Source organism: Corylus avellana, chromosome 6, assembly GCF_965113065.1.
Source record: "Corylus avellana chromosome 6, dhCorAvel1.hap1.2, whole genome shotgun sequence".
NCBI lineage: Eukaryota > Viridiplantae > Streptophyta > Magnoliopsida > Fagales > Betulaceae > Corylus > Corylus avellana.
This window is the reverse complement of record NC_142495.1, coordinates 29,279,028-29,303,258: the sequence shown is the minus strand read 5'-3', so window position 1 is coordinate 29,303,258 and position 24,231 is coordinate 29,279,028. Positions and strand designations below refer to the sequence as shown.

The 24,231-nt window shown below is 36.9% G+C and overlaps 3 protein-coding genes across 6 annotated transcripts; 1 reads left to right on the top strand and 2 right to left on the bottom strand.

Annotated features, from left to right (window-relative positions):
• Positions 1-179: 179 nt before the first annotated feature.
• On the bottom strand, positions 180-4,929 carry LOC132188748 (arginyl-tRNA--protein transferase 2). The gene is made up of 6 exons (XM_059603283.2): positions 4,611-4,929; positions 3,945-3,983; positions 3,381-3,531; positions 1,657-2,796; positions 1,183-1,501; positions 180-751 (listed from the first exon to the last, which is right to left on the bottom strand). The coding sequence occupies exons 1-6, from the start codon at positions 4,732-4,734 to the stop codon at positions 641-643; spliced, it is 1,884 nt and encodes a 627-aa protein (XP_059459266.2). The 5' UTR covers positions 4,735-4,929; the 3' UTR covers positions 180-640.
• Positions 4,930-7,913: 2,984 nt separating this feature from the next.
• Positions 7,914-22,860, top strand: LOC132188714 (flocculation FLO11-like protein). 4 transcript variants are annotated; one of them, XM_059603243.2, is made up of 5 exons: positions 7,914-8,760; positions 9,228-9,345; positions 10,115-10,229; positions 10,650-11,675; positions 11,872-12,452. In XM_059603243.2, the coding sequence occupies exons 1-5, from the start codon at positions 8,553-8,555 to the stop codon at positions 12,127-12,129; spliced, it is 1,725 nt and encodes a 574-aa protein (XP_059459226.2). In that variant the 5' UTR covers positions 7,914-8,552; the 3' UTR covers positions 12,130-12,452. The 4 variants fall into 4 exon arrangements, with proteins under 4 accessions (XP_059459226.2, XP_088373282.1, XP_088373281.1 ...); XM_088517156.1 differs by lacking the exon at positions 9,228-9,345 and having other exon boundaries at positions 8,671-8,760; XM_088517155.1 differs by lacking the exons at positions 7,914-8,760; positions 9,228-9,345; positions 10,115-10,229; positions 10,650-11,675 and adding exons at positions 18,821-21,442; positions 22,406-22,860 and having other exon boundaries at positions 11,877-11,943; positions 12,155-12,194.
• Positions 13,593-17,122, bottom strand: CLC2 (Clathrin light chain protein). Its single transcript, XM_059603244.2, has 3 exons — positions 16,671-17,122; positions 16,074-16,227; positions 13,593-14,148 (listed from the first exon to the last, which is right to left on the bottom strand). Exons 1-3 carry the CDS (start codon positions 17,066-17,068, stop codon positions 13,786-13,788), a joined length of 915 nt encoding a protein of 304 aa, XP_059459227.2. The 5' UTR covers positions 17,069-17,122; the 3' UTR covers positions 13,593-13,785.
• Positions 22,861-24,231: the final 1,371 nt, after the last annotated feature.

Sequence of the window (24,231 nt, the reverse complement as noted above, 5' to 3'; positions counted from 1 at the left end):
ACGGACAAAGATTTAATATTGTTACTTTTGACTGTAAAATATAATATTATTGTATCTATTAATGTAAATAATGCCTCATAAATTATTATATGACGTCATTTACACATCTAACGAGAAAATGCCTTCTATTTTTTTTTTTTTTTTTGACATGTCCGCACAAGAAGGGAGAGAGGGATTCGAACTAGTAGCCTCCACTTTATTAAGTGTGATCCAAGCCGATTGAGCTACCTATTGAAGATATGTCCGCACAATAGAAGATGCCTTCTATTGGATCTATGTCACCAATATGTCAAATGGTGAGTTTATAGTTGAGTCCAATAGGTCTTCAAAAACTGAGATAGGGATGAATGACTCTTTGTCAATGGTTACTCCTTTAAAAAAATCGGGTTATTTGTGTGTTATGCATTTGAAGAGAAATGTTGCACTTTCCAAATTTTTTCTTCAAACCATTCCAAGACAACACAATTCAAGGACTCGGTTTAATTTTTTCTCTCTACCTTCTCAGCTTTGTTCAGCTCCATTAGCAGTTCCTTCAAACTCAATCACTTTGTTCTCGGTTTCAGCTTTTGCTCTAACAATGGCGGTTTTCTTGAGCTGAACATAATCTCTCTCTGATTGCCTTCCGGAAAAAATCGAGTCATCAAAGTGAATAAACCATTCGCTCGGATAGCTCTGCACCCACGACCCTCATGTACCTATGCAACCGGGATTCCAAATCTCTCGTCTCAGTGCGACCAAAAACTCGTAGATCCTTCAGGAAAGAAACAACGTGGAGAGTGAGTAAAAGCACAAAGAAGGCATTTCAAAAAAAAATAAAAAATAAAAAACACAAAGAAGGAGAAAAATAATTAAAAAAAAAAAAGAAAAAAAGAAGAAAAAAAGGAGTTCAACATGATAGTAATTCCGTCCATTGGAAGCAGGTTTAGTCCTATATGACTATATCATGTAGCTGTAGGAGCAGCCTTCTGTTAGACCTACCCAGCAGGCAGCAACATTGCCAACAATCAGTTAAACTATTCCTTTTTCCTTAACAACTTCATTGGTTGTTACTTCTGTTTTACCCACACCAGAACAGCCATTAGTAATTCAAATTGAACGAGTATGTTCACTTAAACAAACTTGATTTAAGAAAAATAAGATGTTGCAGAGTAATCGATGCACCTGGGGTTTGACTAAACATACCTTGTATCTCAAACGAGATCTCTCCCACCCAATTAATATATTACTGATGCCACTGTCGTCTCTTTCAGTAAAAACAATATCGCTGCTTTCTGGGCCTGATTCATCATCAGAGCTTTCACATTTAGGATCAATCATTTCTCCATCCTCTTCCATACAAAGATCATTCGAGTCTTGGCAAATGCCGTCATGTTGCACTTCCACGACATTTTCACAAACTTGAGATGGTGATGACTCCCCATTTTGTGAAGTGGCAAAATCTGATAAGACTACATATGGCTTTCTATCAAGCAAAGGCCTTGCAATATCAAAAGGAATCCACCTGCAATAAGATTTCAGCTTGTCAGCCCAATCTAAAACTTCGAATGCCACAGAGACCAGCAAAAAGTGATAGGGGATGGATGGTGATCTGATTATAACTTGGTGAGCAAAGTAGGGCAGGGTACTGAAACGGTTGATAGATAAAGAAGTACTTACTGGTAACGAAGATGACAGAGAAGCTCAGATGGATGATATGCTGCTTTATATCTCATCTTGCTGCACGAATGAATATAATAGCCAAGATAGTAATACTGAAGACTAGGACAATGGACTTGATTCTCTCTCACCCATCCTATTTCTTGCAGGGCTGAGTATTTTCCTGGCGACAGGAAGGCAAAGTCTGGGTCCCAGAACAAGTATGTACTTGACAAACATCTAGGAAGGATATCTATTACACCAACTGCAACTAGTCTGCCATCAATCACATATTGCTGATGAAAAGAACCAAAGCCACAATGAGGAACGGTGCCATCGCCAGTTGGTGGAACAAATACTAATGGAGTGTCGACCAAAAATCTTCGATATAAGCTTTCAGTCACATGATCTGGTGAATCATTATGCACTTTCGTTTGATATTGTCTATATAAAGCAAATTCTTCTGGATCAAAACTGGACCTTTTCATATGGATCTCAAGCCTCCGCTTTTTCCCCTGAGGTTGTTCAGAGCTCTTCTTCGAACAGCCCTTTTTACTTACACAACCTGCTGCAGATTCATTTAAAACTGTATGAACTTGTTGAACACTTCCATCCGATAATGATTGCTCGGTAGAAGAATAAAAATTTATGTGTCCATTGCAAGCCTTGATTAACAGACCAGAAGTTTCTGCCAGCTGATATAAAGAGCTCGACAATTTATCTGCAATAACTTTTGGAGAAAACTTATTTTCTTCGGCAGAATGTCCTGGTAGCGTTAACTCATGGTTATCAAATGATTGTGCCCGCCGCCTTATCGCAGCCGCTATTTGAAATGCAATATTGCTGGAGAACAGGAGATCTTCTGATCCTTCAACTAGTAGCTTCCTTTTGTCTTTTGAAACCTTTTTGACAGAAGCTTTTGGTAATTGAATATCGCAGAGAAATTTCCAACTTTCCTTGAATATGAATACCGCATTGTCAATTTGGTCTGACAAATAATTTAAAAATTGGTCCGCTTCGTTCTTCTTTCCATTGTTACTAGACAAGGATTCCTTTGTGGACAAGCTTGAAACTTCATTACCAGCACAGCTGCATGTATCCTTGGAGGTATCCTCCATGAGCTCGACTGGTTTCTTAATATCCAAAGTGCCATCTAAAAACCTATATTCAAAACCAAATTATGGAATGAAATTCAGAAGAAAGATAAGCTGTGTTTAGAAACTAATGCTTTATTTTTTGACTAATAATTTATTAACGAGAAAAGGAAACACCCTCGTACACGAAAGGTATACAAGAAAAGCTAAGTTGTGGTTAGAAACTAATACTAACCAAACAACATCAAGCAAACTAGTCTACTGATGCTGAAGGTGGATATTATCAGCTATACAACAATCCACTAAAATTCCTAGGAAAAGCTAGATAGAAAAGAAACCCCATGGCCTAATGTGTGAAATAAGTGAAAATAAAACTTAGAATAGGAATAAAAAAACAATCATAAGATAAGCCATTTTAAATTGCAAAGTTGCATTATCTTACAAAGGACAGAATAAACCCCTTTCACCTCTTTAAATCATTCATTATGCTCACAATCATGTATTTCAAATTTTCTAATGAAGTCACATGGAATTAGTGACAACATCTTCAATTAAAGCAGATTATATAGAAAGGAGGTCCTAAATTGTAAAATATAACGTAATAAAACGAATTGAGATGCAAATGACTTAACTTCCAAAACCTTAGAATACCTTTGCATTCGTCTAGACACTCGAAGTTGCTCCTTAGAAGGAATAAAATCAGCTGCCCTCAGCCGAATAGTATAAGAAGGGCAGCATGTCCTTTCCATCTCAGGTTGGTACAGGTAAGAGCCAGAGCGTCTCCAACCCCGGTCAAGAAGATCTGCCAAAGGACCATTAGATTTATGACAGGCAATCAAGATATAACTATAACTATCAAACCAGAAAATAGAAGAGAGAAGAAACATCATGAATCCCCTGGTAGATGTAATGATGTTGATAAAAGAAGCATTGTATATGCATCTTAATGCATTCTGGAGAGGTACTTATCACAATATCATTACTCACGCTCAATGACCCATTTACGTGGGGCATGAAAAACAAAAAATTATTTAAAAAGCAAGTATTTAACTTAACAAAACTGACTATATTTTTGCTCAGGGCCCTAATTATTCTTATTCAAAGGTATTTGAAGGCCTTTAGTAGGAAATGCAATCTAAAGTCCTTCTAAATATCTGTGCGCAAATAACTAAGTTTTGATTTCGCAAAAGAGAGCAAGAATCCAATTCCACCAACCTTGGTAGTCATCAACTGTAAGGCTATCTGCGCATAAACCTGCAAAACAAGAAAAATAGGGAAAAAACAAATCAGAAAGTTGCATCTTATATTCATGGTTGTTTATTAAAACCCAAAGATGGTATATACGTGTATGCATACATACACACACTGTTCTTGAAACCCTGATGGTCATACTTTCTGAAATGGAACACAAACCTTCACATAAGAACAAGCAATTTTTTTGCTTTCAGTTAATCTTTTTGATATACATATGAATGCCTGAGTACGCATCTCTGCCTATGTTGAGCTCTCTACAACACACGTATCACTGATCCAGTTCCTCCGCTGTAATACACAAGCGGTGATCAGGGACTAAGAGCCCTGACAAAGCTCCACTCTTTTCCAGTGAGCGAAACCTCCCAAAATCCTCCTAGTTCTCGTTGCAACCCTCTAATTCAGCAAAATTAACAGTGTTCGATCTGACCTCACCGGCATGCACTTCTTTGCGTTGAAATGAACTAATAATTTGTCCAAAATCCAAATGATAAAGCATCTTTCGCAATATTTAACAAGAAGCGAAGCAATCAACCAGCAAGAACGCAAATTAATCAACACAAAAAATTTGCTCAATCGCAATCAACAAATCGAAATAAATTATGTGATTGAATAGAAAGAAAGACAGACCGTGAGAGATGCTGGTGCAACCGGGGGATTGGCAATAGCCGCAGCGGCCTCTAGACCTCCCCCAGTCTTCCACGACGCTTTCCCCTCTGCTACTGCGGCGACTGCTGCCACTTCCGTCGCTCATCCTCGTCCCTGCCGTTCCACGACGTCGTTAATACACCCCCGGCCCCTCCGTTTCTCTCAGTATCTGTCTCTCACCGGGCCGAAGATCGAGACTTATTTTTGTTAATTGTTCAAAGCACCTAGAAAAAGGAGCAAGTTGCGAATATGTTAGTCCGGATTATCTCTCTACTCTGATTTTTACTCACGATTGGGTCGTTGAATCTTAGTTAATTAACAAAGTTGTTTCAGGAATTTGTTTCTTAATCTTTAATTCAGGCCATTTATGCATTAGTAAAAATCCATTTTTATACGATTAATATTTCATTTTGTTAACGTTGACGCGCTAATCACCTTTAAAATTACTTTTATATAAGGGTTGGTCAAAAGGTAGCTCAACAAAGTGAAATAAACGTATGTGATATATAACATTTATTTTTTTCTACCTTTATAGTTTGTTTTCAATCATATTAGTTGGTTGGGATCAAGGACAAAGCTTTTATCCAAATTGTGAGAGAGGCCATCTTCATATGACAGGGGTGTAAATAACCACTCGTTGACCACTATAACTGTTAATCGCTATCCGCTTAATCGCTAATCATCTTAACCGCTATAATCGTATGACGGTTAGATGTTAGTGGTTATTGAGTTTATTAACCGTAACCGCTAACCACATTTTGATATAATATATTTTTATAATTATAATTATAATAATATTTATACATATAACATAATCAATTGATCATTAAATTATTTGATTATATAATAATAAATTACACATATATAATATGACATAACTCATAAGTCATAAGTATCCAAGTTCATACTAATATAACAATTAAGTATCTAAAAATTTAGTTATAATGTATGTTATAAATTTATAAGTACATATATGTTATAAATTATAATTATACATTATAAACATGCAATTATGCATTTTGAATAATATAAATGTATAAGATTAATACTTAATTATATGATTCAATGCCAATTCAAATACTTATTAAAGTTAATTATGTTATTAATGTATAATGATAATGTGATTCGTATAATATCAAATTAAGTAATTGATATTTGATTAAACAACGTATTACTTATAACCACAATTGAAGTATTAATGTATTATCATTCTAATTTTATTTGTAAAAGAATTGATGAGAGTTTTATTTGTATAATTTCTTGTGTAAAAGTTAACCCATAAGGATTGTGGAACTTTTTTTTTTTTTTTACATGTTGTGTTGATTATGTTGAAGTCTCTGTTCAAATCCTTGTTAAAACTAAATGTTATTTTAAGGACTTTTTACATGTTAAAACTAAATTTTAACAGGTTATGATTTATATTTAAGAATTTTTTTTTTTTTTTAAAAAAAAAATTACAAGTAAATATAAATTTGGGGTCAAATATTTTTGGTTTTTCAATATGGGCTATTTTTATTGCAATTTGGCCCAAGAAGACACTAAAAACGCACAACAAAAAAAAAAAAAAAAAAGGAAACAAAAAAAAGATAAAAAATGCTACATTGATCCAAAAAAAGAAAGAAAGCTAAAAACTGAAAATTTGTTATATGTTTATCTTGAGAAAGTCTAAAAAGTCAAAAATAAAAAAGCCCAAAGAAGCCCGCCAAATTTTGAAAAAACAGTTATTACATGTTTTACTAACCGCTAATCGGCGATTAGTAACTAACCGCTAAGGGGTTACAGTTGCGGTTAGTGAAATTTATTAACTGCTAAGACAATTATGATAAGTAATTTTTACTAATAACTGTTAACCGTAATCGCCTTTACATCCATAATTTTTGGAGCATATGAGTTTTACTACAATAAAGTGGGCATTGACAATGAATGAGATGAGGCAATTCATGAAGATTACCTTTTTCTGCATCCTTGAATAAATGAGCATGCTCTGCCCGACTCCAAATAAAATAGATAACTATTCTCATTTTGTTGTGAAAGAAAGTGAGAATAAGCTTCCGGATGAACGAGCGGAATCTAAACACCAAAGGATGGGGCAACATGTAGATAAAAGGCGAAGAGATCAATGGAGAGTGCATACATGGCAAAGGTGGACGTGCGATATCAACTATACAAAAAATATTGACACAATAATAATCAATTATTATGAAAATGGGTTACAATGCATAAGTTATATATTTACAATTAAGGATTTGTTTTTTCATCTTAGAATTTAGGATTTTAAATTTATACCAGTATTTAAAAATAATAAAAAAAAAACAAAAAATTATAAGTAAATTATCATACGTTAGATTTGTGTTAGGGTCACCTTTAACATCAAAACTCAGTAGCTTTAGGCGAGGGAAGGAAAAACGGAAGCTTCTTTCTAGTCTCCGATGGATCCCTTATGAATGATGAATTGGGTCCCGGCAATAGTGGGAAAATTGCCCATCAAAATTTTCTCAAATCTTGGCCATCTGATGTCATCCAACATCTATCAACCCGCCACGTGTTCCACTAAATATAAATAGTAAAATATTATTTATTTTTTAAAAAGAAAATGCAAAACAAAATATTAAGATAAAATAATTAAAACTCTTGAGTGACTGGCCACCCCAGCTGAGCTATGGGGTTGGCTTTGGCCACCCTAGGGGCTGGTTGGGGGTGGCAGAAGCCACCCTCATGGCCCTAGGGGATGATTCAGAGCCACCTCCCAACCGGCCCTTGGGGTGGCCAAAGCCACTCCTAAGGCTCAGTTGGGGTGGCCGACCACTCGAGAGTTTTAATTATTTTATTTTAAAATTTTGTTTTATATTTTATTTTTAAAAAATAAAAAATATTTTATTATTTATATTTAGTGGAACACGAGGTGGGTTGGGAGCTGTTGAATAACATTAGATGACTAGGATTTGAAAAAAAAATTTATGAGCAATTTTCTCTGCTATTACAAGGGGATCCCAATCGGTATGCTCAATACAAAGGGTATTTAAGAGAAAGTTTCGAGACGTCAATTTAATAGAACTTGGACGACCCAATAGCACAAAGACAGAGATATCTTGTCCTTAAAATAAAACTTATTCAAGCCACCGAAACAACTGCTCACGTGACAAAGCCAACAGCCAACAGCTCGATTTGATCGTACATCGTGTAAATATCAAAGACCGGACTCCGGACAAGTCAATGTAAAGAACCGCAAATTGACAATGCATCAATCATAATTACAGAAGAAATCAGGGACTAAACTGCAAAACCACCATTTCAAATTTCAAAACGAGAACTGAAAAAAGAAGAGGCCAGGGTATTATCGTGATTATAGGCCCACCTAAATGCGCAACCTGAAAACGTAGGCTTTAAGTGATAGAAACCAGGAGAGCTGAAAGGTCCACCTTGCACTCTTTTCCCCATTTCAGACTTCAATCCCCCACCTATTTACCATTTCATGCCACTCCCATCCTCTCTCTATCCTTCCCTCTACTGTGAAATCTCCGATCTCTCTCTAGCTTCGCTGCTTCGTTCAGCTCCATCGGCGGTTCCTTCAAACTCAGTCTTGACTCTTTTTCTAGGTTTCAGCTTAGGTCTGCAACAACGGCGGTTTACTTGAGCTGAAGATATCTCACTCTGTGTGGGCCATTAGACGAGGTCAAAGTTCTGATTTAAAGAAATCCTAGCAAAATGCAGTGATTTACGCTTCGGTTTCAGATCTAATTATTACTAGCTTTGGTCATTTTTGGTTTGGAGGAAGTTCATGATGACCAAAACGATGCGTTTGGTGTAATAGAAACTGTTGTGAGTGGTTGGAGACGTGAATGAGACGCTAAGCTGGGGTTTTTGGGGATTTGTTTAGTTTGATCTGTGATTATTGGTGCTATTCCGGAGCTAGGGTTTTGGGCGATGAATCGGAGTTTTAGGGCTCAGGACCCGCAAATGCAAGCGGCGGTAAGGCAGAGGCAGCAGCAGCAGCAGCAGCTGGGGGGTCTGAGGGCTTCGGTGATGAAGGAGAAGGAAGAAGAGCTCGCATTGTTCCTCGAGATGAGGAAGCGTGAGAAGGAACGGAATGATCTTTTTCTAAACAACTCGGAGGTGTTGGATGCGCCTTTAGGTACCGATTTCTTCAGGTTTTGTTTGGGAATTTTTTAATGCTCCTGAGGGCTTTGATATAGTGCAATGTAGTATGAGTGTTCTCACTCCAATGTTATTTATAGAATGTAGAGTTGCAAAAAAGACTGTTTTTATTTATTTATTTTTATTTTTTATGAATAAGAAAAAATATATATATTGATTTTGCTTATGGTTCTCTATATTCTTCTGCAATTTCTCAGCTAAATATATTTCTATTTTTAGCTTAAATTGTATGGAATTTTGATAATTTCAGATTAGGTAAGTGTTCTTGATTTTGATTTGATAATTTTGCTTGCTTTGTGGTTTGATATTTTATTTTACTGCATAAGTTACTGCTGCAGATTTTGTGTTGAAATTACTGCATTATTGTGGTTGTGTGCCATGGGGTCAAAGCTTGTGACTTTTAGATATTGTGTTTGTAATTTGGTGGTGTTGTTCGTATTGCAGGATCAAAACCCGGAACCTCTCCTATATTTAATATTTCATCATCAACGCCGGCACCTGCACGCAAGGCCGGTGCTGATGATTTCCTCAATTCGGACAATGATAAAAATGACTATGACTGGTAATGTGGTTGTGTTCTTACATTTCTATTGTAAACTTTGCTGGTTACAATAGAATTTGATGTTTCTCTTGTGGGTTTCAGTCATCATTAGCGGAGATAGATTCTGGCAAAACTACTGCTTATGCAAATTAAACCTAGCTTCTGTTGACCAGATAGATTTATTATTTCAGTTAGTTCACTTGGTTTTACTTTTAGTTTTGAGGTTTCGTAAGAAGTTGAACTTGAATTACGGGATGTAGTTCCAAAGAATAAAAAACAAAGAAGAAAGAATTTTTAAAGGTTATTAATATCATGTGCAGTCGATGGAAGTGGATACACTATAGATGTGATGAAAGAACATTTTCAGATGTTCTAAATTCTATTATTGCAATGAAGAAAGTCTTGTCATCCTTAAAAAGAAACATTTTTGTTTCCTTTTCCTGTTTATGGAACTTTAGCAATGTCATAGTAGGATGTTTATGAGAACTTGAAAGAGGTTTCTCTTCCCTATCATCAACTCAGCATCCTACAGTTTATTCCCATCGGATATCCAATTGAGCTTAAATATTTCCATTAATATTGGAAGTCATCAAACTTTCAATTTCTTCGATTCATTACTAATTCAATAAAAGAGCTTTTGCTGTTGAAGATAATGAAGTAGTGTCTGTTTGTCTCTGTTCCTTCTATATGTGTGATTTTATTGGATTACAGTTACTTATTTACAGATATGTAAAAGGTGTGAATTGGTGTTATTTAAGTTGCTCTTAATAGAATTTTCTTCTGTTTTCAGGCTTTTAACCCCTCCTGGTACACCTCTATTTCCTTCTTTGGAGATGGAATCTCAAAGAACCATAATGAGTCAACTTGGTACCCCAAAGGCTCGCCCCACTGCGCTGAAATCTAGGGTAGGTACCCTTAAAATCTTAAAAGTTTTTGGTACACTTCTATCCTCAGTAAATGAAGGTTTCTTGTGGATCAGAATTTCACATGTGTATTCATCTGAGCGTTGTTGGAACCTATCAATATATTGCACGTCTGACAGGGTGGTCTTGAGATTGCTCAATTGAAATTTCACATTTTAACAAGACTGGACTAACGTATCTAAGTATTTAGGGATATTAATACCTTAGCTGCTGTTGCAGTTAAAAATTGTTGTAGTTTCCCCTAGAAATAAAGATGTGTCTTCTCAAATGTATCTTAGTCTTTTGAAGTCCATATCCATGAGGCAATTTTAGTGGCAATCTATTATTGATGATATTGGGGTTAGAATTATGCTTGGAGTCATATAGTCAATTTGCTCACTCATTCCATAATTGTTGTTACAGTTAGCAAACCCACAGCTAGAGCCTACTACAAGGACGAACTTAGTAACTAAACAAGCAGTTTCCTCCCCTGGGTTGAACACTTCAAGTGGCCCCCGCAGGCCACCATCATCTGGGGGTCCAGGATCAAGACCTGCAACACCAACTGGGCGCCCGACATTGACATCAGCGTCTAGGCCTTCAAGATCCTCAACACCTACATCAAGGGCGACCTTGCCTTCAACTAAGCCCTCAGTTTCTGCAACTAAGCCCTCTGTTTCTGCAACTAGGACTACGGCTCCTGCAGCTAAGTCCACAGCTCCTGCAGCTAAGCCCACAGCACCAGCAAGATCCTCTACACCGTCGAGGTCTACGGCAAGATCTTCAACTCCAACTGCCAGACCCACTTTACCTCCATCCAAGTCCACGTCGAGGGCAGCAACACCAACTCGGCGACCATCCACACCATCAAGTGCACCCAATGTATCTGCTCCTCCAGCTAGGTCAACTTCTTCAGTTTCAAAGCCAGCTCCGATGACATCAAGAAATCCTGTGCCATCACGTGGTACTTCCCCAACGGTGAAATCCAGACCATGGAAACCCTCAGAGATGCCTGGTTTCTCACTTGATGCTCCACCAAATTTAAGGACATCAGTTCCGGAAAGGCCACTATCGGCCACTAGGGGCAGGCCTGGACTACCTAGTTCTCGATCTTCCTCCATTGAGCCCAGTTCTAATGGAAGACCAAGGCGGCAATCATGCTCACCCTCAAGAGGACGCACCTCCAATGGCATGCTCCATGCCAGCGGAGGCTCTGTTCCTGCAGTGAGTCGTATGTATTCTAAAGCTAGTGACAATGTGAGCCCAGTCTTAATTGGAACAAAAATGGTTGAAAGGGTAATAAACATGCGGAAACTGGCACCACCAAGGCAAGATGACAAACATTCTCCTCATGGTAATCTCTCAGGGAAGTCATCTTCATCCCCAGACAGTTCAGGCTTCGGAAGAACGCTCTCGAAGAAATCCCTAGATATGGCTATAAGGCATATGGTATGTATATCTTTCCATGTTATGGAGAATCAAATTATTCACATTAGTTTCAGTTCAGACTAGATTTTCTGGTGTCATATTAAGAAAATTTCCATGTTATACCTAAGTTTATCATATATCTACTCGTGAGGGTATGGCATGACTCATTCTTTTCGTTTTCAAAACCATCTTTCTGATTCAAGTTTCCCCTGAGCAGGATATAAGGCGAAGCATTCCGGGTAATTTACGGCCATTGATGACAAATATTCCGGCATCCTCTATGTACAGTGTGAGGTCAGGGCCTGCACGAAGCAGAGCTATTAGCGTTTCAGACTCTCCTCTTGCCACGAGCAGCAATGCTAGTTCTGAAGTTAGTGTGAACAATAATGGCATGTGTTTAGATGGGAGTGAATTAGAAGATGATATTGGGAGCGAGAGGGGTGGTCGATCCCCTGCTAGTATGCGTGGCAGGTGATAGTTCTGAGGCCTATTATCCTGAGATATATAAACTGCATTCTAATCTCCCTATATTTTTATGTTGAATCTGGATCATTCTGACAGCTACAGAGAGTCGGCTTCCTGAAATTATTACTGACCCAAATCATGCTTCTATGATTAATGTAAAGTTATTGGAATTGTTGGGATTTGAGATTATGTAATTCACGGTTGCCGTTTAATCAGGGAAGCTAGTTATGTGGTGAACAGTCTCCTTGCCCATTTGTCTACACGGTTATGCCCGTGTGTACTGTTTTGAGAAGTTGGACCCATCTCATTATGAAATAGAAATCAAATTACCTCTCCCTACCCCTTCCTCCCCAATTCAAGATCACTATAATATCTGCTGGTGATCAACTTACTTTCTTGCTATGTTCATCTTTACCTGCATGGATGGTGCAATTAGGGCAATCAAAGTACTCGAAATTACTTGTTTCGATCTGTTACTGTGTGTGTGTTAGGTCTGATAAAATAGGAATACGAGCAATAATTCTTTTGAAGTGACATGTAATTTAAAGATTGGCCTTTCTTTTGGCCAGCGGTAAGAGAAATCGTCATCCATCAAATTGCGCAGTGGTAGGATAATTCTGATCCACCAAAAAACACAATTGATATTTTTCAGGATGACAACACCAAGAAGGTGGACCACTTGTAGACCTGTGGAAGGCAAGAGCTTCGAAGGCATCAAAATTGCCATCAACAAGCCATCCTCTGCCATTATCCCAATGTCATGAACACCTCCCGATTGCGACAGTTCCCTTAGCTAGGGTCACCCGTTGTATAGAGTTCAAAGCTAGTTGCAATCACTACTAGGAGTTCCAACAATCAATGATCTACGCAGGAATAATAATAAGCCAGGCTTTTCGGGTAGTTGAAAATTTAATGACTCAATGGAGTAAAGCCAGTGACCTCAAGCGCATACGCAGTGGATGGGGTAGGGTGAATCTTGACATTATCTTAATAAATATCAAAATGTGCAATATGAAAACACAATTTAAAAAAATCTAATAAATGTTTAGTAAGTGATTTGACCTTTAAAATCGCATATTTTTTAAAATGCACTTTCTTGCTTAAAATTTAAAAATGTAAATTTTTCTATGTATTTTATAAACCCACCTCCAAACGAGGCACTTCGCAATTTTGTTTCAAAACACATTTTTGACCCACAAATCGCAAGGCCCAATAAACTTGAAGTCATCTCAATTTCAAATTAACTTTTTACTCTGGATTGGAATTGGTTGGAGCCAATCCCTCAATTGGAAGCCTCCTATGGGGCTCATCTAGCCCAGCATGTGCTTGGATAGGTAGGGGCCCGATGGGCTCTATCGAGAGTCTTTTACAATTATAAAAAATCCTAGTCCTTTCAGTCTCTCGTAAATTACTAGTCAACTCAGTCATACAAGCTTTGCCAAGCACCAAACTTGTAAATTACTAATAGAGAGCTTGAAACCAAAGATAAAATATTATCATATATTCGAGGCCATAAGTCGAGATTTATACATTAAAAACACAAAAAAATAGCCTCGCACATTCAAATATTGCCAGCGATGATATTCAAAGGTCTTGATTTCACATACCCTAACAATAGAGTCGCTTACAGTGAAAATATCCTGACTTACAAAGGCTGACATAACTATCAAGCAGCCACAACAGTCTCAGGAGCCGCAACAGCAGCGGCCTTGGGAGGAGCAGCTGCAGCAGCTGCGCCACTGGCTTGAGCATCCTTCTTCGTAGGGGCTGGTGCTGGTGGCGGAGAAGGCTTCAGGTGGGGAGGTGTGTTGTGCTTTAGTTTTACGATTATCTGCCGCATCCTTGAAAGATCAGTAGGCTTTCCAGGCTTGGGACCTTGGACAATGACAACAGAAGGCTTCTTCTCCGGATCTTTCTTCCCTCTTTTTTTTTCGATGGCTGGCACCTCATAAGGAATGAGCTCTGCAATGGTCTTCCAGTAGTTCTTATCCGCCTCAGCATGGAACTTCTCTTGATTGGCAAGAAATAACTGACACAAAAGAAGATATGAGTTCAAAAAGATGCAATCAAGGAAAGAGCCGAGTAACTGCATGATATCTTATATGTCAGAGAGATTAAGCTCATTATCTAAGAAAATTAAGGTAAGACTCCCTCATATGTACAAGTTTCACCCCTCAATGCTTAGCAAAAGAGACTCTACCTAGCGGATAAGGATCACCTGTGCAAATTGTTGGCAATTATGGCAGCGTTATGTGAGAACTCACGTGGGACTCACTTGCTTGAGTGGGTGACTAGATAACTAAAAATTTATGTGGACAGATAAATTCCATATGGCTCCCTCATAATATGCTGCTCAAATTGCTAGTAATTTATTCATACAATCCTGAGCTCAATTACCAACTAAAAAAAATACATATAATAAATAAAATCCCAGGAATGCACAAATTCAGCTAATCAACTTCCAGGATTCACGCATGTCACATTGAGTTCTACAAAAGTGGCAAGTTCACAATTTGTGGACACTGGAAGCTCACAATCTGTGTACTAGGTGACCCCTAAAAAATACAAATCACAAGGGTAAAGAGTCCGACTACCCCAAAAGGAGTACCGTTACTATCTTGAGACATTTAATGAAAGAGCAATCTAAAGAACAGATGCTCCAGTCTGTCGTACAAAACTTTCATATCGATCACATAACCAAGTTGCTTCCTTTCTAAGTCCATGGGTATGCAGTTAAATCTACAAGATCTAGTAATGGTGACCTACAAAATCAAGTTGCTTCAGTTTTAGTTCATGGGTATGCAACTAAATTTACAAAATCAAGTAAGGGTGTGACCTACTTCCAAAATAATAGATATGAGATCTCCCCGTAAATATAATGAAGTTGCCAGAAAACTGGGGATATGTTTGCTAAAGTTTCCAAAAAAGTCTTTTCTCTTTTCAAACACAAAAACACACTTTTCAACCACAAGGACTGGGCAGAGGCATTTGGTTTTTTCATGTTGTCAAAATGCAAAACACTTTAAAAAAAAATTGTTAGAAAACTTCCCACACCATCTTATAGGAATATTTTGAGAGAACATGTGTTTATTTTTCATGTGTAGAGGCTGACTTCTAATTACAAAATAATAATTCTAAGAAATAAAGGTGGCTACATAGCCACTCCCAATGGAGGAGAGAGTGTAGCTGCTTGGCCACACCCACACCAATAGGACACAACTAGCTGCTTGACCACCCCTTCTTGTCTTGTAGGGGTGGCCAAGTGGCTGCCTCTCTATTTTTTTTATAAATAAGAAGTCAACCTCCACAGATGAATATATATATATATATATATATATATATATATATATATATATATATATATATATATTTCTCTCAAAATAGCATGTTTAATGTTTTTTTACTTTGAAAACACAAGACACTTTTCAAAAAGTTTACCATACAATTTAATTAAGTAAATACGATGGATAAAGTTATTTGTTACTTGAAAATAACAGTTAAACCATGACCAATTATATTTGATACCAACAATAGAGTAGGTATCATATTAACAAACTCCACAACAGCCTACTTCATATTATTTGTTACTTGAAAATACCAGTACGTGCATTTTTCCTGGTGTTCTACATTTAACAAGAAACCCACATTTTTCAAATCAAAGCAGAATCAACATTTATCTCTTTTGAGAGTCCATAAGCTCCCATATCTTGTTTTCACTCGTGTGGAAGTAAACAGCAAATGTGATCCTTATAACTATATTTTCAAGTTTCTACACTCTTCCAATACCAAATTTCAACAATTACATAGCCAACACATTATGTTTGCAGCATGTCATCATATACATTGATTTTAATCTTGTAATTCAAGAACAAAACAAAGCAAACAATAGACAGCTATAGATCCAAACATTAATCAAGAAAGTAACTAAGTAGGATATTGCAAATAGCGACAAACCTTTTCCTTCTCCCTGTTAGTGGCTATGTTGTTCTCACAGGTGATCTTCCTCCTCCTGTAGAAATCAACTTTGTATTCATCTGCTTCATCGATTATCTGGTTCAACAACTCCTTCTCAATCTTCTCCTTCTCTGCCAGCTGGATCGCATTCTGTCTGTGGTGCATCACAAATCCAACACGAAAAATGAACCATACAACTACACAAGATTCCATCAAATTCACTAAGCAAACAGAACGTTGTAAGAAAGACGAAAAAATAAAGCTCTTAATCCATAGATGATAATCAATTTCCATAAATTTTCAGTGAAATATTTGATTTTACTTATTTCTCTGTTTGGCTGCCGCGAGAATCTTAGGAAGATAACTAAAAAGATCATTGTCTCAAAATTTCAATCATAATCCAAATTGAACCTAAAAAAGCATTCAGTTGAGTTAAGTGACTGAATCATGATTGATGGAAACGCAAACCAGGACAATTTCCCTTCATTTCTCGGCAACGAAACGGACCACAACTCTAACGTAATAAGTTCGAAGGAATACGGATACACAGTAAAATTTCCAAATATCAGACAAGTAAAGTGAAAACCAAAACCCTACCTCCTCCATTCTCTGAGAGCGAAGCCCTCTTCAGGCTCCATCTGGGCCGGAGGAGGCAAAACCGGACCGTCCGATCCACTAAACCCTCCATCGAAGCCCTCGCCGTTCGCTCCGGCGTAGATCTCCGGCTCTGGCTGCGACACGAACTCGTCATCTCCAGCAGAGAAAGAGTAATTGTTGTCGTTGTTATTGTTATCATGGAAGATCGGCGAGTCGGTGGCCGAGTCCTTGACTGAGTCGGAGTCGGCGAAGTGAGTGGCAGTGAACGAGTCGAATCGCTGGGAGGGAAGGCGCGGGTCGTAGCCTATGTAGCCGTCGTCGTCGAACGGACGAGTCGACCCGGCCGTGGGTACCGAGTCGCCGCCGGGTTGAGTGAATGAGTCGTCGAACGATGACATGGCTGGCTCGTTGGTTATGTACGGACACGTGAAAGGCCTCTCTCTTTTATCAAAACGAAATGTTAAACGACTTATTAGTCGGAGATAGAGCCTCGAGCTTCCGTGTCTTTGTGGGCCTAACAAACGAAATCTTTAGTGGCCCATTAAAAACGGATTCTTTAGTAAGCCTTGTCCAGTGGGTGAACTAGGCTCAATTACTTTATTTTCTTTTAGTTCGGCAAGGCTCCTCTCTACCACCGGTCCACCAACTATTTGCAAAATCAAATCACTACAAAACAATTAATTAAGAAAAATGTAACAAATATCAATAAATAAGTTATACATCAGTTTAAATAAGTTATGGATCCTCTTACTATTTTAACTATTAAAAATATAATTATTTTTTTAATTCATTTCTTTGATTCTTTCACTTCGCTCTCTCACTCTCGCTCACGACGTTGAGAGACACTGTATTGTTATTGCTAGAGGCAGACACCTCAAAAGTCTTCCACTTGGGTTGTCTCAAATTCCCAAAATCCAAGCTTGTTGAAATTGAAAACACGTATCACAAATCCACTCTCAAGCGTGGGATTCCCAGCTTGAGAGTATAATTGCAACTAGCCTAATTGCCACATTAATGGTTTTCAATAACTACTTAATTAGATCCATTAATGCACGCGTATGAAACGGCCACTTTGCCAAAGACTTTGAGTCATGCTAGTGAAGTCTTTTCAGTCTTCTGCCAAAAGACTTGTAACAATTCCTTTTGGCCCACTTCTCACGCGTTCAAGATATTTCATATCAGCGGGTCAAGGACTCAATCACTTGTGCCATGAAAATTCTTCAACACCCTCAACTCTTAAGTGAGCCCTACCAATAGCACACATAATGCTATGTATCTTGCTCCTCCGCTATTGCTTGTGGTGTAGTATTTATTAGATGATTAATTTTTTTAATTTTTTATTTATTTGTTTTTATAATTTAAGTTTTTGAAATAATTGATAATTTAATATATTATCATAACCAAATATCTTGAATTTGAATCAAAGATCTTGAATTTGAACACTAACTCTATCAATTCACCTTCCCATTTTAATTAAACATGCCCATTGATGCGGAGTTTGAGCTTTGAGCTTACACCTAAGTGGAATAACAAGACCACAAAGAGGCTGATTAGTTAGTCCAAACTATATTTTATAAGATCAGCAACGAGGAATAATTTTCCATAGAGAAAGAAACAACGAAGATAGGCAATAGAAGGAAACTGGCCGGCCACATATCCATAGATCTTTTATTAGCTTAGCGATCATTTTCGATGGATATTTTTTTCATAGAGAAACAATAAGACATATCCATAGATCGTAAGGGTGTAAAGACATAAGACAATAAGACATCACTTGCTGTCTTTTAAGATTTTTCTTCCGAAAACAACCAAGACACTAATTGCAGAAACAAACCTTTTAGGGTCGTTCGGCCAAAGACCTTCTAGTCATGGTAGGGAAGTATTTTTCAGTGTTCTGTTAAAAGACTTGGCCCACTTGTCACGCGTTCAAGATATCAGTATCAGTGTGTCAAGGACTCGAGAACTTGTGTTTTGAAAATTATAAATTCATACACCCTTAAGTGAGTCCTACAAAGATCTTGCTCTACCTCGCACAATATCTCACAAATACTCTGCTTCCTTTCTCTCCATTCCAATGAAGCTTCATGATGCCCACAAATTACTTGCACTATGCACTACATACCTTGGTGTCATTCTTCTCCTTTCTATAAGCCTACTATGCTGGAGACCTGCTACTGCTGCCGCTCCAACCAACGAGACAGATCGTTTGGGTGTGCTCAAATTCAAAGAAATGATACCCAGTGACCCATTTAACATCTTCGCCTCTTGGAATGATTCTATCCACTTCTGCAACTGGCAGGGAGTTACATGCGGCCACAAGCATCAAAGAGTTACAGCCTTGGACCTAACTGGCTATAACTTAGGTGGATCCATATCACCTTACATTGGCAACCTCAGCTTTCTAAGGTTCGTCAACCTCTCATACAACTTCTTACACGGCGAAATTCCACAACAAGTTACTCATTTGCTCCGGCTACAACATCTCAATCTTAGCATTAACTTGTTAACGGGGGAAATTCCAAGCAACTTCACCAACTGTCCTCAACTCAGAGTCCTAGACTTCCAAAGTAATAAACTTACTGGGAATATTCCTGTTGAACTCGGCTCTTTAAAGAGGCTTGTGTACTGGCTTGACGTTTCCTCAAATCATTTGACGGGAGGCATCCCACCTTCTCTAGGAAATGTTTCTTCACTCCAAGTACTTGACTTTTCGCTTAATTATTTCGTGGGAAATATTCCAAATGAAATAGGTCATTTGCAAAGGTTAGTTTACTTTGCAGTTGTGGAAAGTAATATGTTTGGTACGTTCCCTTATTCCCTTTACAATATATCGTCTTTGAGGACCATTACCGTCGGAGCTAACCGACTTAATGGCACTCTTCCAGCCAACATAAGCCTCACTCTCCCTAATCTCCAATTTTTGTCCATCACTAGTAATCAATTCTCTGGTCCAATCCCAGTTTCACTATCCAATGTTTCCCCGCTTGAATATCTTGATCTCTCCATAAACAATTTTGTGGGACAAGTTCCAACTGATCTAGGCAACCTGCTAAATCTCTCTGTTTTAGGTGTTGGTGGAAATAATCTTGGAAGTAATTCAGTCAAGGACATGGATTTTTTAACATCTTTGGAAAACTGTACCAAACTTGAAAGCCTAGGTTTTTTTGATAATAATTTCGAAGGTAGTTTACCTGATTCTATAGGAAATTTGTCGAAGCAACTCAGTGCTTTATATATTTATGGCAATCAAATATCTGGAATTATTCCTTCAGCATTAGAGAATCTCATCAACTTAAGAATCCTCGGCATGGAGGAAAATCTGTTCACAGGCACCATTCCCACTTATTTTGGGAAGTTTCAAAAGCTGCAAGGATTGGATTTGCAAAGAAACAGATTGTCGGGGCAGATACCATCCTCTCTAGGCTACCTCACTGAATTGGTAGATCTTTACTTAAATCAAAACAAATTGGAAGGAAGCATTCCATCAAGTTTTGGAAACTGCAAAAGTTTGCAGTTCTTAAATATTTCCCAAAATAACCTTAGTGGAGCCATACCACAAACAAGTCTTTCTTCGCAATTACTTGGAATCGACTTATCACATAACTCCTTCACGGGCATCCTACCCATGGAAGTAGGCAATTTGAAAAATATTGTGGTTTTGGATGTATCTGAAAACAATTTGTTTGGTGAGATTCCTACAACCATTGGAGATTGCTTGAGTTTGCAAAACCTTTACTTGCAGGGTAATTCATTTGAAGGAAACTTGCCTCCATTTATGGCTTCCTTGAAAGACCTTCACTATGCAGATCTTTCACGAAACAATTTTTCGGGAATAATTCCTAAAGATCTACAGAAAGTTTCTGTTCTACTGTATTTGAATCTTTCCTTTAATAATTTGGTGGGCGAGGTACCAACAAAGGGAGTCTTCCAAAATGCTAGTGCAATATCAGTGATAGGAAATAAAAAGCTTTGTGGAGGTATCCCAGAACTAAAACTACAAGCATGCTATGTCGAAGTTATGAAGCAAAGAAAATCCCATGTATTCCAATTAACCGCCATAATTGTTAGTGGGGTTTTATGTTTTATTCTATTTTCATCATTTGTTGTCCTTTATAGGAGGAGAAAATCAAAAAAAGAATCATCTTCTACACTCCCGAAAACCAACTTTCTTTCAAATGTTTCATACAAGGAGCTCTATCAAACTACTGACGGATTTTCTCCTAGCAATTTAATTGGATCTGGTAGTTTTGGTTTCGTATATAAAGGAATTCTTGCTCAGGAAAAAATGATGGTTGCTGTGAAAGTATTGAACCTTCAACAAAAAGGAGCTTCCAAGAGTTTCATGGTGGAATGCAATACGTTAAGAAATATACGGCATCGAAACCTCGTGAAGATCTTAACTTGTTGCTCAAGCGTGGACTATAATGGCAATGAATTCAAAGCACTAATTTATGAATTCATGGCAAATGGAAACTTAGACAAGTGGCTGCACCATGATAGAGACAATGAAAGTGCACCAAGATATTTGAACCTCCTTCAAAGACTAAATGTTGCGATTGATGTAGCTTCTTCATTACATTATCTTCATGATCATTGTGAAACACCAATCATTCATTGTGATTTGAAGCCAAGCAATGTTCTTCTTGATGATGACATGATTGCTAAAGTAAGTGATTTTGGTTTGGCAAGGATCCTCTCTACAGCAAATGATGATTCTCAAAATCAAACTAGCACAGTTGGAATAAAGGGTACTATTGGCTACGCTGCTCCAGGTACATAACTACTTCAATCTTAAATAATTTAAATCATGATTTTGTTAAAGTTGAAAAGTATTATTAACCGTCTTTTTACTATGCTCAAAAAATTCATTTTAGCCTTGTCGATATTATTTCCTTAAGGCTCTCCATATTTATTATGATAACATGTTCATTAGATATATCGAATTTATATGTCGGCTAACAAGAAGGAGAACATGTAAACCCTGTCATGAAAATGGTGAGAACTTTTTTCAAAATAAAACTGGTCTTCTGTATACATTGCTTGAAAATATTGGTCACATATAGTATTTAGGCTTTGATAGAGGTTAATAGGGCGTGCATGTAAAAGAAAAGACATGGCATAGCTTTCGTTGGACTAGACAGTCTATGGATTATTTTAATTGAAGTATGTGATAAATTAGGGGTACAAGGTTTAGACTTAAAACTTTGCTTTGATATTATTTTAAAGGGGAAAATCCACACACCCTTATCAAATTACCACCTAATTGACAATGTCTCCCCCAAACTTTTAATTGTGACATTATCCTCCAAGCTTGGAAAAAGACAATATGTAGGCTATTTTAATTGAAAGAAGGGATACATTACATATAACTTAAAACTTTACTCTGATAGCATGTTAAATCTTTACTTATCCCAAAAAGTTAAAGTGATAAGAAATTGTAAATTTAATTATTTAAATTATTACGTTAACGTACTCCTTAACTTGTCCAACAAATAAGGGAAAACTAAGGAAAGATAATGATTAGTTGATCGATCTGATTGCAATGCTAGCCTATTTTATTATTCAATTTTCCAAAATCTTTCACAAATTCTAATTTTAAAATATATATATATATATAAAAGACTAATTATGTGTAACTTTTAAATATTAAATCCCATACCTTTTAAATTTTGTATTAAACAAGTATTAGAAATCATTATCATGTTAATTGTGCATATGAAATATATGAATTGCAGAGTACGGAATGGGCAGTGAGGCATCAGCACAAGGAGATGTCTATAGCTATGGAATATTTGTGTTGGAGATGTTCACGGGAAAAAGACCCACTGAGACAATGTTTAAAGATGGTTTTAACCTTCATAACTATGTTAATATGGCATTGCCAGAAAAACTTGTGCAAATTGTAGACCCAAATCTCCTAAAAAGAGAAGTAAATGAATCAGCAATAGCAATAGAAGAAGATGGCTACAACTACATCGAACACAAGGATATTGAGGCAATAGATGAAAGAGTCCTTAATCAAAATCTAAGCCAGATGAATTCTAATGTGCAAAAGTGCTTGCTTTCAATTTTCAAGATTAGCATTGCTTGCTCATTAGAATCACCAAAAGAAAGAATGAATATGAAGGATGTCACAAGGGAACTACATCGGATCAAAAATGCTTTTCTAGTGGTTGGGAACCATGGGTAAGGACCAAGAAAGGTAAGGTACTACAAATTTGATTTAGAAGTTCCACCAATGATAAACAATCCATAGAGTGACTAAAGTCTATCTTAAGTATATTGTGTTTTACCTTAAATTTCAAACCTTAAAGTTTTCGAATAATAGGTAGATGACCTGCCAGCACTTTTCAAACATTTACCTAAGGATTTCCACCTTATTTAAGTCCACAGCTAACCTTATAAGTGAATTCAATTTTTTTTTTTTCCCTAACGCTTTTAGAGTAAAATTTGTTTTGTTTCTTGTATCATAGAATTTTCTAAATTTTTCAACATGATAAATATACTCAACTTCTACTTTTGTAGGAAAATGGAGCTTTGTGAAGAAATGATCAGATTGCAGAAAAGTCTCCTTTGTAATGACCCCATTGAGCATTGGCTTGGCTATTTGTGCGAGTAAGTATTTTGTTGCAATAAATCAAACCTACGTTTGATGAGCTACATGTTTAAGACTATATATTTTCTTACAAACATTTGTATTTAAGCATATGGTAATGCACCAAAATATATGAGAATAATGTCAGGAGGTATTATTTTCTAAGCCCAATTCTTCTTATTCTTTCTTTGTGCAACCTCAAAGGACTTCCACTTCCTGAAACGAAATATCATTCAGATCTTTTCTGGAGCAGCATGCGTGCAAATATATATGCAACATGTTCAAGTTAACCCTTAAAAATGTTCCTTGCATGATTCACAATGCTCCATTTCAGTAACCAAAGAAACTTAAGGCGCACCAATTAAGAGCCTTCCTTGTATTTGTTCTCACTATTAATATTGTCCTTAATTATTACTCTTCATGGTATTCTTATCACATTTTAATTCTTTGCTGACCAATATTTTTAGTTTCTAAAGCATCAGATAATTACTTTGAACGGTCTGACGATATTACTTATAACTAAGAATTTCAAGGATGAATTCGAAACGTTTTAAAATTTAGGTACTGAACTGAACTTTATACTATATTGTAGAGACCAGAATATATTTAATTCTAACATTGAATTACATCAACAAACGTCCTGATTTGATTCGAATAACCTCATATTAATATATATATATCATAATTAGACCATGTGTGGTCCGGTGGTGATCCTTGAGCTTTCAAAGGCGAAAGAAAGCCTATTTACTGCCAAATATATAAATAAAAAAAGAAGTTGTTAGAGCATTCACATTGGTTTATGTATATTTTTATGCAAGAAAAATGTTAGGTGCACTTCTAGTGTTCTCTTAGTATTCTCCTGGTTCTAGGTGGAATTTAATTTTTTTTTTTTTTAAAATCAAAATTAAAGTGGCCCCACCACCGGTTTCTATCGAACTCTCTCTCTCTCCGGAATGGAAAAATCTA

Excerpts from the sequence above, each read along its gene's own strand:
- CLC2 (XM_059603244.2), bottom strand. The coding sequence starts at position 17,068 with ATGTCATCGTTCGACGACTCATTCACTCAACCCGGCGGCGACTCGGTA. Across the intron at positions 16,228-16,670 it reads GCTCTCAGAGAATGGAGGAG|ACAGAATGCGATCCAGCTGG; the intron begins GTAGGGTTTTGG and ends GATGCACCACAG. Across the intron at positions 14,149-16,073 it reads CTAACAGGGAGAAGGAAAAG|TTATTTCTTGCCAATCAAGA; the intron begins GTTTGTCGCTAT and ends CTTTTGTGTCAG.
- LOC132188748 (XM_059603283.2), bottom strand. The coding sequence starts at position 4,734 with ATGAGCGACGGAAGTGGCAGCAGTCGCCGCAGTAGCAGAGGGGAAAGC. Across the intron at positions 3,984-4,610 it reads TTGCACCAGCATCTCTCACG|GTTTATGCGCAGATAGCCTT; the intron begins GTCTGTCTTTCT and ends CTTGTTTTGCAG. Across the intron at positions 3,532-3,944 it reads TACAGTTGATGACTACCAAG|ATCTTCTTGACCGGGGTTGG; the intron begins GTTGGTGGAATT and ends GTCCTTTGGCAG.
- LOC132188714 (XM_059602535.2), top strand. The coding sequence starts at position 18,745 with ATGAAGCTTCATGATGCCCACAAATTACTTGCACTATGCACTACATAC. Across the intron at positions 21,443-22,405 it reads TATTGGCTACGCTGCTCCAG|AGTACGGAATGGGCAGTGAG; the intron begins GTACATAACTAC and ends TATGAATTGCAG.